Source organism: Ochotona curzoniae, unplaced genomic scaffold (genome assembly GCF_017591425.1).
Source record: "Ochotona curzoniae isolate NIBS_2020 unplaced genomic scaffold, NIBS_Ocur_1.0 patch87, whole genome shotgun sequence".
Classification (NCBI taxonomy): domain Eukaryota; kingdom Metazoa; phylum Chordata; class Mammalia; order Lagomorpha; family Ochotonidae; genus Ochotona; species Ochotona curzoniae.
The window spans coordinates 120,824-133,977 of NW_024467069.1; the positions used below are offsets into that span (position 1 = coordinate 120,824).

Here is a 13,154-nt window from a genome sequence, read left to right on the forward strand (position 1 = left end):
CCAGGCCACAAACAGGAAGCTGGATGGGAAGTGGAGCTGCTGGGATTAGAACCAGTACACATATGGGACCCTGGTGAGTTCAATGCAAGGACTTTAGCTGCTAGGCCACCATGCAGGGCCCAAGAAACAGGAATCCCATCATTAACTACTAAAGGGTTATAATTTTGCATATGCATATGTATTATTACCTAATTAATGTTTTCCTCTAATAGACTATAAACTACTATACAAGCGTGTATTTTGATCACTATTATTTCTCTAGGGCAATGCACAGTGTGTTGCACCTAGAACACGTACTAATTGAATCTGTGCCTGCTGTTCTTGAAAGGGACAGAGTAAGATTAGGTCCATATCTTCCAGCAAAATTTTTAAAATTTACATTCTGCTGGTGTTGTATTGCAGTCTCTCTATTGCATGAAAGATCTATATAATTGATGAGTGTGGAAAAACTTAACCTTTTGGACATACTGCCATTATTTTTATTTGTATGTTTTTATAGATATGCAGATGAACATGGCATGTTAGGAAACACTTTTCTGAATCCTCATGCACTTTATATAATGTCATATAAAGTTGACATTGCTAGCTGCTGTTATTTTATTTTCTTCTTATGTGTTGTAAAAAATTGCTTAGGGCTCAGCACAGTAGCTTTGTGGCTAAATTCCTCTCCTTGCATGTGCTGGAATCCCATGTGGGTGACAGTTCTAGTCCTGGCTGCTACAGTTCCCTTCCATTTTCCCATTTGTGGCCTGGGAAAGCAGTCGAGGGCAGCCCAAAGCCTTGGGACCCTGCACCCACATGGGAGTCCCGGAAGAAGCTCCTGGCTTTGGATCGGCGCAGCACCGGCTGTTGAGGTCACTTGGGGAGTGAACTAGTGGATGGAAGAACTTCCTTTCTGTTTCTCCTCCTCTCCATATATCTCAATTTCCAATAAAAATTAATCTTAAAAAATGCTTAAAATGCATGATCATTGGCATAGAAGAGGAATTTGTTGTTTGTTTTTATGTTCATATAATTAGAAAAAAAGCACTATGCTTAAAGTATGTACAAAGGAGAGATTTTTTCCTTTCATATCTCAAAAATGTCCAGTTTTTAAATTGTGGGAGGCTCTCACATTATTGGAAGGAACAGATTTTCTTGGGATAGTCAGTATTGCCTTTTTTTTAGCCTCTGTTTACTTTCTCACCTCTGTTGATTTATTCAGTTTGTAACCTAGAAACCAACTAAAAAGGAAGGAAGTCAGAGATGTGTATATCTGGGCAGTAACTGGAGTAGTTTCCTCTTCCCTAACCTGATTTAGCTGCCAGAAAAGGCCTTTTATCCCAGCCCCACCTCCACCACCCAATAAAATTAAAATTAACATTAACTTTGTACCTTCCTTCCTTCAGCCAGTTTAAGGGGGAAAAAAAAGGCAGAAGTCGTAAAGGTCTAAACTTCTGTTCTCTTCAGATTAGTGTTTTTTGCTGGCTAAAAGCTAAATTCTGTAACCCTATGTGAATTGTAAGAAAAGCAGTGAATTAATGAGACTCGATGTAAAACCAAGTAAGAAACACTTGATATTCAAGGTCTGCATACTGTTACTTTCCTCTTTTTGTTTGTGCTAGAAATTTAACAGAGAACCAAACTAAACTCACTTTTTATTTTGCGAAAAGATTGATCAAGCCCATTTTCCTTCTTTAATTTTAGTTTTTAGAAATGTACTTGAAAGAGAGGTCGCATCTGCTTAGTCCAGTCTCCAAATACCCACAGTATTTGGCTGGTGACAGCCAGAAGTGAAGAACTAAATGAAGATTTTCAGTATGAGTGGCAGGGAACCAGCCCCCTTGAAGAGCTGCCTTGTTGGGTCTACATTAGGAGGAAGTTGTAATCAGAAGCTATGCACAAACTCCAATGTGAACCTCGACAAACATTAGCTCTGTTCAGGCTCATTTTAGAAGAATGATTTGCTGCCTTCAACTTTGTTGTACCTTCGTATATCCTACATCTGCATCATTAATTGGTTGTAGGAGTGGAATTTGGTTCATTGGTTAAGACACTTGCATCTTATGTCAGAGTGCCTAAATTTGATTCCCAGCTGTGCCTTCCTATTCCCTAATGGATTGTGGATATCAGTTTCCCATTAATGCAGATACTGGGAGGCAACAAGTGATGGCTCAACTGATTGGGCTTATGCTGCCAATTTGGAAGATTTGAATTCTGTTCCTGGCTCGTTCCAGTTCAGCCACAGCTGGTGTAGTTTTTTGATGAATCTGTGGCCTGGAGTTCTCTTTGTCTATATTTCTTTCTGCCTTTCAAATACAGTTTTAAAAAATTTATATCTTGGCGCCAGCATTATGTTATAGTGGATAAAACTACCACATATAAACTAGCGTCTCTTGTGGTCTCTGGTTCCTGCCTAGCTCCATGCTGACGGTTTGGAAAAAGCAGCCAAGGAAGGCCCAAATGTTTAGGGCCCTGACACCCACATGGGGAGATTTAAATGAAGCTCCTGTCATTGGCCCAGGTCATTGCAACCATCTGGAGAATTAACCAACTTATGAAAAATCTATCTTTTTCTGTCTCTCTTCTTCTCTTTGTAACTCTCTAAAATAAATAATCTCTTAAAAAATTCAAGTCTACTGTATCACGTTTTAATAATGGAAAATGTTTTATTTTTCTTTAAATGTAATGTAAAATTAATTTTTCTAAGATTTATTTTTAAAATTTTTTTATTACAAAGTCAGTTATACAGAGAGGAGGAGATACAGAGTGGAAGGTCTTTTGTCCAATGATTCACTCCGCAAGTGATCACAACAGCTGGAGCTGAGCCTGTCCGAAGCCAGGATCTTGGGGCTTCATCTGGGTCTCCCATGCGGGTGCAGGGTCATAAGGCTTTGGGCTGTCCTCAACTGCTTTCCCACACCACAAGCAGGGAGCTGGATGGGAAGTGGAGCTGCTGGGATTAAAACTTGTGCCCATATGGGATCCTGGCGCGTTTAAGGCTAGTATGTTAGCCACTAGGCCACCACACTGAGCCCTGAAATGCTTTTTTTTTCTTTTTTAAATTAAGTTTTAAATCACTTCTCAGTCTTTTACTAAGATCAAGTGTAAAATTAATTTTTTAGTTAGCAGAAAGAGTCCCCATCTCTGATTCAGCTACAGTAGTAGGGAAGAATGAGGCAAAAAGATAGGAATTCTGTACATTCAGTTCTCCTGTATGGAGTGTATATGAGTAGAATGTTTATTTTACTGGGGACCAATTTTATGGCATAATGAGTTAAGCCTCTAGATGCAATGCCAGTTTGAGTTGCTACTGCTCCACTTCCAGTCCAGCTTTCTGCTCATGTTCCTGGTAAAGCAGTGGAGAATGGGCCCAAATCCTGTGCTCCTGCACCCATTTGGGTAACCTGGAGGAAGCTCCTACTTTCAGAATGGTTCATCTCTGGCTGTTGAAAACATTTGGGGAGTGAACCAACAAATGGAAGATCTCTTTGTGCTTCTCCTTCTCTCTGTGTAAATCTGCCTTTCAAATAAAAATATACATTTTTTAAATGTATTTTCTACTTTACTAGGAATATATGTATCAATTGAAATCCTTAAGTAACCAAACTAAATTATACTGTTTGATTCTGTAGTACTTGATGGGCAAAGCAAGGTAATTTTTTGTTAATTCTTTTTCCTCTAATTTGAAACACATACACACACACACACACACTCTTTGGTCATTCTTATTGAATCTCCAAGGGTCTGCAATAGTTGAGGCTGGACCAGGCTAAAGCCAGAAGCCCAGAACTCCAATCTGGGTCCTCTCACATAGGCCTCATCAGCTGGCTTCCTAGAATACATTAGCAGGAAGCTAGATCCAAAGCAGAAGTTCCAGGACTTGTATTGGCACTTAGACAGGATATGGCGCTTGAACTGGGTGCTTTGATACAGGATGTGGCCCGCTGGTGTCCCAAGGTCAGCCTAGCCAGCTGCTACCATACAGTGTTGGCTCTGAAAGAACTAAAACTTTGTATTATCATAGTCAGACCAGAGTCTAAATAAGATGATAAGATACTGTGACATAGTAATATTTTATGATATATGGTGAAACACAGAAATATATAAAATTTAATTTAAATCTGATAGCTTAATCTCAAGCTTTGTTGATTGTGTGATAGTTCTTTGTGTGTCAGAATTAGGCTGCCATATTTATCTGGTTGTTTTGCTGGCAATTCATGATATTGAATTAATTTAATCACATGTATATTTTGTTTTTTAAGTGATTATGAATGAATTAAGATAGCTGTGGCTTAATATTGCATTGAATATATTATTAGACTTTGTGCCAAAGATACATTTTAGTATCACATATTGCTTGTAAAATACAATGTTAATATTTTCCTATCACTGATGTTTTATAAAATAAAAGCTATTTATTTGGATTTTTAGAATAGAATCCTTAAAGGAAGGTATTTTCAAAAGCAAAACACTAGATTATCATAAGTACAACTTAGTCATGTACTAAATTGAAAGTACCTTTTTCAGTATTTAATATGATGTTTGTGAAACGAAAGAGATACAGTTGGAATAAGTACAAAGCAGTTATATATGTAATATAATTCATGTGAAATTTTTAGGCTTAAAGAAATTAAGATCTCTGCATGTGTATAAAATAAGAGGCTTTATAATTACTATTTTTAACTATATAAAGAATTTTCTCATGGTTCTGTTTTCACAGTGTCAGTGTAGAGTACTGTATAATTTTTCTAGTGTTCTTCATGTAACTGTATAACAAATTTGAGAATATATCTGTTGAATTTTAATACAGAGTCGTGGTCAACTGAATGAATGTATGGCCAGCTTTCCTTCTTTGAACCACAAACTTTAGAAAATATTAGATATCACTTGATGTTTAGAATAAAGCCACAGAATCATGGTTTCTATCTCTGCTTCTTTATTTCCTAAGTGGCCTTTTATCATAATGTAATACTATGTGCTGTAGAACATAAAAAATTACTACTACAGTAACTTTGCAGTTTTCAGTGTTTACATTAAAACTTTAAATATAATAAATTTTACTGTTTCCTCTAATCCAATATATAACATTTTTCTATAGCCAACAGAAATTATTTATGAAATATTTCATTCTTTTTCATATTATGTATTTTATGCATACATTACACATCTCAGTTGAAATTAACTATTTCAGGTGCCTGATATCTACGTATGGTTAGTTATTGACATATCTGTTAACATAACTCTTTAAGAGTTGATAAACATAATAAGGAAAAATACAAGAGGCCAGAAAATGTTTTACACATTATTCAGTCTTTTAAAGCTGTATAGATTTTTTCTTATGTAAAGAACAAAACTTGTTTCAGCAGTACTTAAAATTGGCAAAAATAAATATTGCCAGTTTTGAGCAAAATTTCTGAGGTTGTTGGCTATGCTATTTAATTGTACTCAGGCTGTTAAATAGAAATTATTCTGAAATAATCTTATTTTCTACAATATTTAAGGCAAAATTATTAAACTTAATAAACCCTTTGAACACATTCTGAAGGTGTTTTTGATGGCTGAATGTTAATGCCTTTTGCTAATTTCACAAATGTTCTTTAACTTTCTCACCGTAGTAAATCTGGAAAGCAAAAAACTTTGTGTTTGTTTTTGCTGTTTGAAGGAGACAGTAAGGAAACAGTAAACTTGAGCTTTTAGTCTAGCCACTAGCCTGTCTTTGTCTGTTGTTAAAATTATGAGCCAGTCTCTATGGCTGCAGCCAAATGAGTAATCACCAGTAATGTGACTCGTGCTGGAAGTGACTCCATCAGCACCTGTGACGGCGGATTAGTTACAGTTTACAGAGCACCGCCTCTTCCCTTCTCTCAGTGTGCCCTTAGCCAAGTACTCTTTCTCATTTGGGTGTCTGCACTGTTGGAAGCTACTGCAGTGTGTTTCCACGCGGAGTACAGTGGGAAAGGCTTTCTCTAACTGATGGATGGCTGTTCTCTTTATTTGGAGTATCTTACTGGTTATGTAAGCGACCTCGGGAGAAATTATCCTGACCCAGATCGGAGGATGCAGTGGTGCTTCAGCTGCAGGATTTCTTAGTCGTTAACACCACAGTGCTGATGACAAAGAGCGAGTTGTAATCCTCATCACTGCCCTGGCTGTGCCGGAGCAGACAGAAAATCGTCATTTGCTCGTCGGAGACTTGTTAGGTTACAGCTTCTGCTTCATTCTGTGGTCTTGGCTTTTCTTCCTATACAATGACGCCGCTGCAAGAGGGCTCAGAAATGCCTGGTTTGAAAGCTGTTTGCTTGTGATTTTGAAGACTAAAGAAGTATTATGCCAGAATAAATATACTGCTCAAGAACGAAATATAAACGCCAGCTGTACTTATTGACCTTTAAAGCCTTGTCGTGGATTTCTTAGATACTTTCAAATTCTCAAGAACAAAGTACGGTTTGTCTTTTTTCTGCTTTCTTTTTCTTTTGTCTTAATTTACATTTGGTTTTGCTTCTTAGTCTTAGGAATTAAGGTCGCTTGCTGCCTTTTATAGTCCTAACCTCAGTGTTCTTAAGTTTTACAAATTTCTGATTGTTTTTTATTTGTCTAGAAAGAGGTTTACTGTGTTTGTAGTAATTTAATAGCACTGGACAAAGATCAATTTAATAGCTAGAGTTTAATTCATTTAAGTATTATGGTAGAAGTGTTTAAAATTAGACTAATGTTTCAAGGGAAGTGGGAGTATTTGTTTTGTAATTTTTTTTTTCATGGTTTAGTCCCTCCCCACCCCCAACTTGTTTTCTAACAGTATGGTGTTTTTCAATAGACCTGCTTGGGTGGGAATTTGGACTTTGTTCTTTCAAGTCACTCCAGCCTTTCTTTCTTTTTTGAAAGACTAAACCTTGACTTATAAAATGTTGGTTAGGTGGTTTTCTGTGTGATTATTCACGTTGGTGAATTCTGTGTCATCTTACATTTTATAAGTCTGGGTTTGTTTTTCTTTTTAACTTGAAAAAGGAATTGTTCAGTGTTAACCAGAGATTGTGAGAAACTCAGACTGCAAACATCAACTCCATGAACTTCCTGTTAAATGGTGAGCTTAAACATAGTTTATTTGAGTAGCTGAGTTGTGTTTGAGAACTGTAGCTGATTTATTTTCAAAATGTTTTTCGGGGAGGCTTCATCTGTTAGCTTCTTCCTCATGTGAATGGAATGTGGTGCAGCGTGGAGCCCCAAACAGGATACAGTTGTTCTAAGCATTCTTCCTATAGTGTGGTAGGCCCTACTAGAAATGCAGGCTCGCAGCTCTGTTTTGGCTTTAGACTATTTTTAAAGTACGGTTAATACTGACAAATGGCCTTTAAAAAAAAAAAAAAACTTGGCAATCTATTAATAATGGGAAAACTATTTTTGTTCCAACTAAATATTCAGTTTTAAGTTAGTAATTTTCAAAGCCATTTTCGGTATTTGAATAAGTCTTTTGTGGATTAAGACCATACTTTTGTGTGATTTTCATCAGATGGTAGCTCATTGCTTCCCCTTAGGCTGTGGAAGTTCCTCATAGAATGAGATATATCTTTTGGAGTCCTTTATTAGTTATGCATCAGTTCCAGTTTCTTTACCTAGACCCCCTGAAATATTTACCTAAGATTTTCCATAAAAGCTGTGGGATCCAGTTGCTTTTTATTTAAACACATTTTAACCTAATATGACAGTCTGAAATATATTACACTTATGTACAAGTTAACAGTGGTTACATTGTTAATATGCATTTAAAATCAGAGTTTTAGCTGCATCAGTTCACCCTTTCTAACATTTTTTCATAAAGTAGGGGTAAATCACACAGATTCTCAGTGGCTCAGGTTAATATATGCTGAGTTTTAAACCAGTAGTATGAAAGTTTTTAGCAGGCCCATATGGCAATGTGGTTTAACTATAATTACAGTGTATCATTTACAACTTGTAGCACTTTTATTATTTGAAAAATAAGATGCCTTTTCATTTGAGGATGACTAAAAGTACTTTTGTCTAAAGTACATCCTTATTCTTTAAGAGCTCTCAAATTTGGCCATTCTAATTTGCATTCTGATAGCCAAATTTCACCAGTGGCTTTCAGTTACATACCTTAAAAACTTCAGATACTCTTTTTTTTTTTTTTTATTTTTACCTAAAGTCTGAGGCTTTTGTTCCTAATTAACTTGTAATTTAAGTTACAAGCTGTTGAATTTTACCACCACAACTCTGACCTACTTTGAAAAACAGAGCTTTGAGAGGTTCTTTTCAGCTGAATGTTTTTCATATTACAAAATGACTAGGTCTCATAGGAAATGCAAACCACCTGTATTATTTGCCTAAGAAAGAGGCACTGAAGACTTGAGAAGTTTACTTCTGTTTCACATCCTACCTAATTGGACCTTTTTGTTAACCTTCACAATTTGACCTGACTTGGTACTGTTAGAAAAGAAAAAGGGTGTTAAATAATTTTCAAAGATTAAAAATCCTCTTGAAGTGTTCTGAGTTTTTAGCAAAAACTTTAGTTTTCCATACTAAAAAACATCTGAACTAATCTCTTCATTTTACACTTGATCACGTAGCAGTAGGCATTTTTAAAATACCTACATAAATGCTCTTGGATTTCTTACAAACTTTACCATTTGTCAAAGAAAGCAACTGAATTTGATGCAGTGATAATGTAGGAATTATTTTTGGCAAATGGAAAATATTAGATGGCAACAGTAGCAGGGATAGTTAAATAATATTTGAAAATGTGATTTCTTACACAAATAAAATATTTTTGATAAACATGTGGTGCCTAAAAGGTTAAGCTAAGGCATAAGAGGAAGGATGCTGCTGTGATTAAAATTTCTAAGCATGAATTTTGAGAGTGAGTAGTTTTTTTTAAGTAATAAATAAGAAAACAAGATTTGTAAGTTCATTGTGTAGCTGGAATAGGATTAAGGCACTTTAAAATTTTTTTATTCTCAAGTGTTCTCATCTTTTAAAAAACATTGTTACAGACTGCAGGGAATCAAATTTGAAATCCTTTCACAAGTTTAAATACAGAAATTAACTCCTTGATAGCCATTCCAAAGATCTTGAAGAATTCCCATGGAGTATGCTTGTTGTGGTTAATAAGATGGTACAGTTCTTTAAAACATGTTTAAAAAAAAAAAAAGGCAGAACTCCTGAGAATTTTAGATATGTGTGTCAAAAGTTAAGTTGTAATGAAAAGGATTTCTTAGAGTAATTTAGAAACAGAGTTGGTTGTTAAATGTATTTCCTGGACTTTGAATGTTTTGAAGGTGGTAGAATTTTGTTTTTATTTTCAAGCTTCTGAAACTGTATTGTTGGTTTTTATTCAAGCTTCACTGAAACACTTGAAAATAAATTGTAATAATTATAAAGAGAAATATATACATGATGGTGTTCTTATTTTCTTCCTGTTTATACCTGCCTCTCAACTCCCACTGGAAGATATGAGGAAATCCTCTATGTGAAAGATGAGTCTCTTTTAAAATGAATGCCCAATGATACATTTAAGAGTAGCAGAAATTTAATTTTACTGCAGTGTACATTTTGTGAAATACTAATTACCAACATCTTTTTACTCTGTTTATGCTGCTTTCCTTGAAGTGGCAGGAGTTTTCAGTTGTGCTCAGGCTGTGGGCTGGGGTGGGGAGTACAAGGGGTGGAGTTAAAGACCAGATGCTTGCTGATCATTAAAAATCTTAATGTGAATGAGCTAGTAAAAACATGAATTGAAGTCATAGCTATTCTTTTTTATAAAGCATAATATTAGCCATAAAAAAGAGGAGGTTAAATAAAATTATTTCAGCAGCAGCTTCTGTATAACAGGATTTTTATTCTCCTGCTTATTTGATCATAACCTTTTTTAAACATAAACTATAACTTAATGTGTTGGAAAATGTTTATATCCCATTTTGAAAGTACATGATATTGGGTCATGGATAAGAACATTACCTGTTACATTATAATATGAAAATTAATATTAGTTGTTATCCATAGCCATTGTATTAGTATCACATTGATACTCATAGTTTGAGGATATAACAAAAAGTAACCATTAGAAATTTTTTCTCTCTGCTTTTCCTCTTGACAGACTTTCAAACCCTTGGTTGAAAAGAGTATACCCAGCTCAGTCACTGCAGTAGAATTCCTTGTAGATAAACAACTGGATTTTTTAACTAAAGATAGTGCCTTTCAGCCTTATCAGGTAAGATATTTTAAATTACATTTAAAAGTTAACTGTTCATTACACTTAATTGATGTTGGGATATTGATTCTTTTCAAATATTAAGTTTAAGTTAGCATTATTTGTGGAAGGATCCCAGTTAGTAAATTTAATTTGAACATAGACTAACTGATTTATTTATTCAAACAACAAATATATACGGAAAACTTTGAGCCAGGCAGTAATTTTTGTTGCTATAATTTTAAAAATGAACAAAACAAAGTCCCTGACATTCTTGATAATACTCATTGTTAGAAAATAACAGGTTAGATGTGAGGGGAAATTATCTTTGTCTCCACCTTAGAAGTTAAGAATTAGGTCAATTAATGTAATCAGATGAGATTAGCCTTTGCCATGTGCACTTGTTTCAGTTTAGCAGAGTAGTGGTCTTTCAGGGAATCTTGTGAGATTGTCCCTAATTGAATAATTGGGTAATTAAATATAAATGTGCTGGAAACTATTTTCTAATGGATTGTTAGATTTAAATTGTATCAACTTCACCAAATTTCTAGTGAAGCTAACTTTTAAGGTGCAAGTAAATTAAAATTTGTATATTTGAACTGCAGATTGAATATGTGAAATAATGTGATAATTATTTGAAAGGATAAGTACAATCTTTTCTAACAATTTTACTTTGTATTTTTGAACTGTGGGTTACTTATTTTATAGGTTTCTTAAATATTTTAAAATATATTACACTTGAAGGGAAGGATGAGTGAATTAGCTAAATTTTTTTTCTGATAGAATGCAAATTTCATTTCAGACTAGTTAGGCGTTCTTGAAAAAGTGGAATGTAGAGTCTTTTCCGTAGAAACAACCAGGGCTTCAATTACTAGTGATTTTTTGTGCATGGGATTGTACTTAGGACAGTGGAATAGTTCTGTTGGGTCTCTCAAATGGGATGCTAGTTTTTTTTTTTTTTTTTTTTTTTAAGATTTATTTTATTTTTATTGGAAAGTCAGATATACAGAGAAGAACTTCCATCCATTGATTCACTCCCCAGGCGGCCGCAACTGCTGGAGCTGCTCCATCTGAAGCCAGGAGCCTGGATCCTGGATCCTGGATCCTCTTCCATGTCTCCCACATGGGTGTAGGGAGGCTGTCCTCCACTGCTTTCCCAGGCCACAAGCAGGGAACTGGATGAGAAGTGGGGCCACCAGGATTAGAAACAGTTCCCATATGCGATCCCAGTGCATGTAGGGTGCCGGCTTTAGCTACTAGACTACCACACTGGGCCCTGAGGATGCTAGTTTCTTCCATGAATATCATTCTGTGTTATTTTTCTTTAGTCTTCAAATGACCTAGTTTCTTGTGTTATTGGGCTACGATCTTCATAATATTTATAGTTAGAAACTCACAGTAAATTCCAGTCTCACAATGAATGTGTTCAAACTTTCCCCTCACTTTCATTTTGTTTCTGATTGCTAATGCCTTTTAGCTTAGTATAGGTTTTAGTAGGTGAATCCAGGTGAAACCAAGGGGAAGCATCAGGATGCTTCATTTTGTTTTGTGTTGTTACCCCTTTGTAAGTTTCAGATTGGACTTCATTTAGAGAAGTGAAATTGTGGTGTAGAAATTGGTTTTAAAAATAAACTCTTGCCAGATTGCCTAAAAATCTATATGTTTATTTAAAATTATGGTAGGAAGAATATGCTAACAAAATTTTTTCCCTAACATTTTCAAACTGTTTTATGTTGTAAGGATTCTTATCAACTAGGAAAGATGGATTGTGATCGTCTTTGTTATTAGGCTGTTTACACTAATCTATGTGGAAGGTGACCTCAGGCTGACAATAATACTGTATCTTCCAGGGGAGAAGTGATTCTTTTGACATTCTGACCTTTTTTAAAATTTCCTCAAAAAAAAGGTGAATTCTCAGTTTCAAAAGATCAGAAGGAACTTGTTAGGGGTACTTGTTTTAAGACCTATATACTTTTATCTGAGAATTTATTATGAATTTTAGAAGTAGTTTATTGCCATAGAGCTTTTGTATATGTGCATTTTTAAAATATTTATTTTTATTGGAAAGGCATATGTACAGAGGAGGAGAGACAGAGAGGAAGATCTTCCAGCTGCTGATTGACTCCCCAAGTGAGTGCAGCGGCTGGTGCTGCGCTGATCCAAAGCCAGGAGCTAGGAGCTCGGAGCTGCTCTGTGTCTCCCACACGGGTGCAGGTCCCAAGGCTTTGGGCCTTCCTCAACTGCTTTCCCAGGATACAAGCAGGGAGCTGGATGGGAAGTGGAGCTGCCGGGATTAGAACCGGCGCCCATATGGGATCCTGGCATGTTTAAGGCAAGGACTTTAGCCGCTAGGCCACGCTGCCGGGCCCGTATATGTGCATTTTTTTTTACAACATTTTTAAGTTGTGATTTTATTTGAAAGACACAAAAAATCTTCTATCTGCTGTTATACCTTCCAAATGTCCCCAACTGAGCTGGGCCAGACCATAACCAGGATCCTTGAAATTAGCCCAGGTACCCTCATGTGTGTTAAGGACCCAAGCAGCCATCATCTGCTGCTTCCCAAGGCATTCATTAGCAGGTAGCTGCCATCACAAGTGGAGACCAGACTCTGGAGAGTACCAGGCCTTACAGAGAAGAGAACAGCTATCCCAAGCAGTGTGTTAATTGCTGTGGTAAATATCCCCACCCTAACCCACCCCGCCCTGCCCTGTTCTGCTCCACAGTTAAGTATATGTGTGTCTGTAATTTCTTTTCCCCAATCAAGATTAAAAGCATGAGGTTACTTCAGAGCTGATGAAAAACATGTAAATATGCTGGGTGGCAGACATTGGCCCAGTAGTTGAGTTGTGGGTTACAAAACCACAAGTGTTGAACCCTGGCTAATGCGAACATTTGAGGAGTGAAATAGTGGATGGGAACTTACCTTCCAGTTCTATTTTTCTCTCTCCTTCTAAAATTTAAAAAATTA

General features: G+C 35.9%; 1 protein-coding gene across 6 annotated transcripts in view; it reads left to right on the plus strand.

Annotated features, from left to right (window-relative positions):
• The window catches only part of LOC121168279 (probable JmjC domain-containing histone demethylation protein 2C), a 197,078-nt gene that overhangs the window by 120,764 nt on the left and 63,160 nt on the right, over window positions 1-13,154 (plus strand). For 4 of the 6 annotated variants that reach the window (XM_040998213.1, XM_040998214.1, XM_040998209.1 and 1 more), the window contains exon 3: window positions 10,091-10,204. Coding sequence is in view for 3 of the 6 variants with exons in the window: in XM_040998209.1 (XP_040854143.1) it covers window positions 10,091-10,204 (114 nt within the window). In the remaining 3 variants the exon portion in view is untranslated. Of the gene's footprint in view, window positions 1-5,422; window positions 6,422-6,950; window positions 7,064-10,090; window positions 10,205-13,154 lie in introns of those variants that run through there. The other 2 variants (XM_040998212.1, XM_040998211.1) reach the window with 2 other exon arrangements.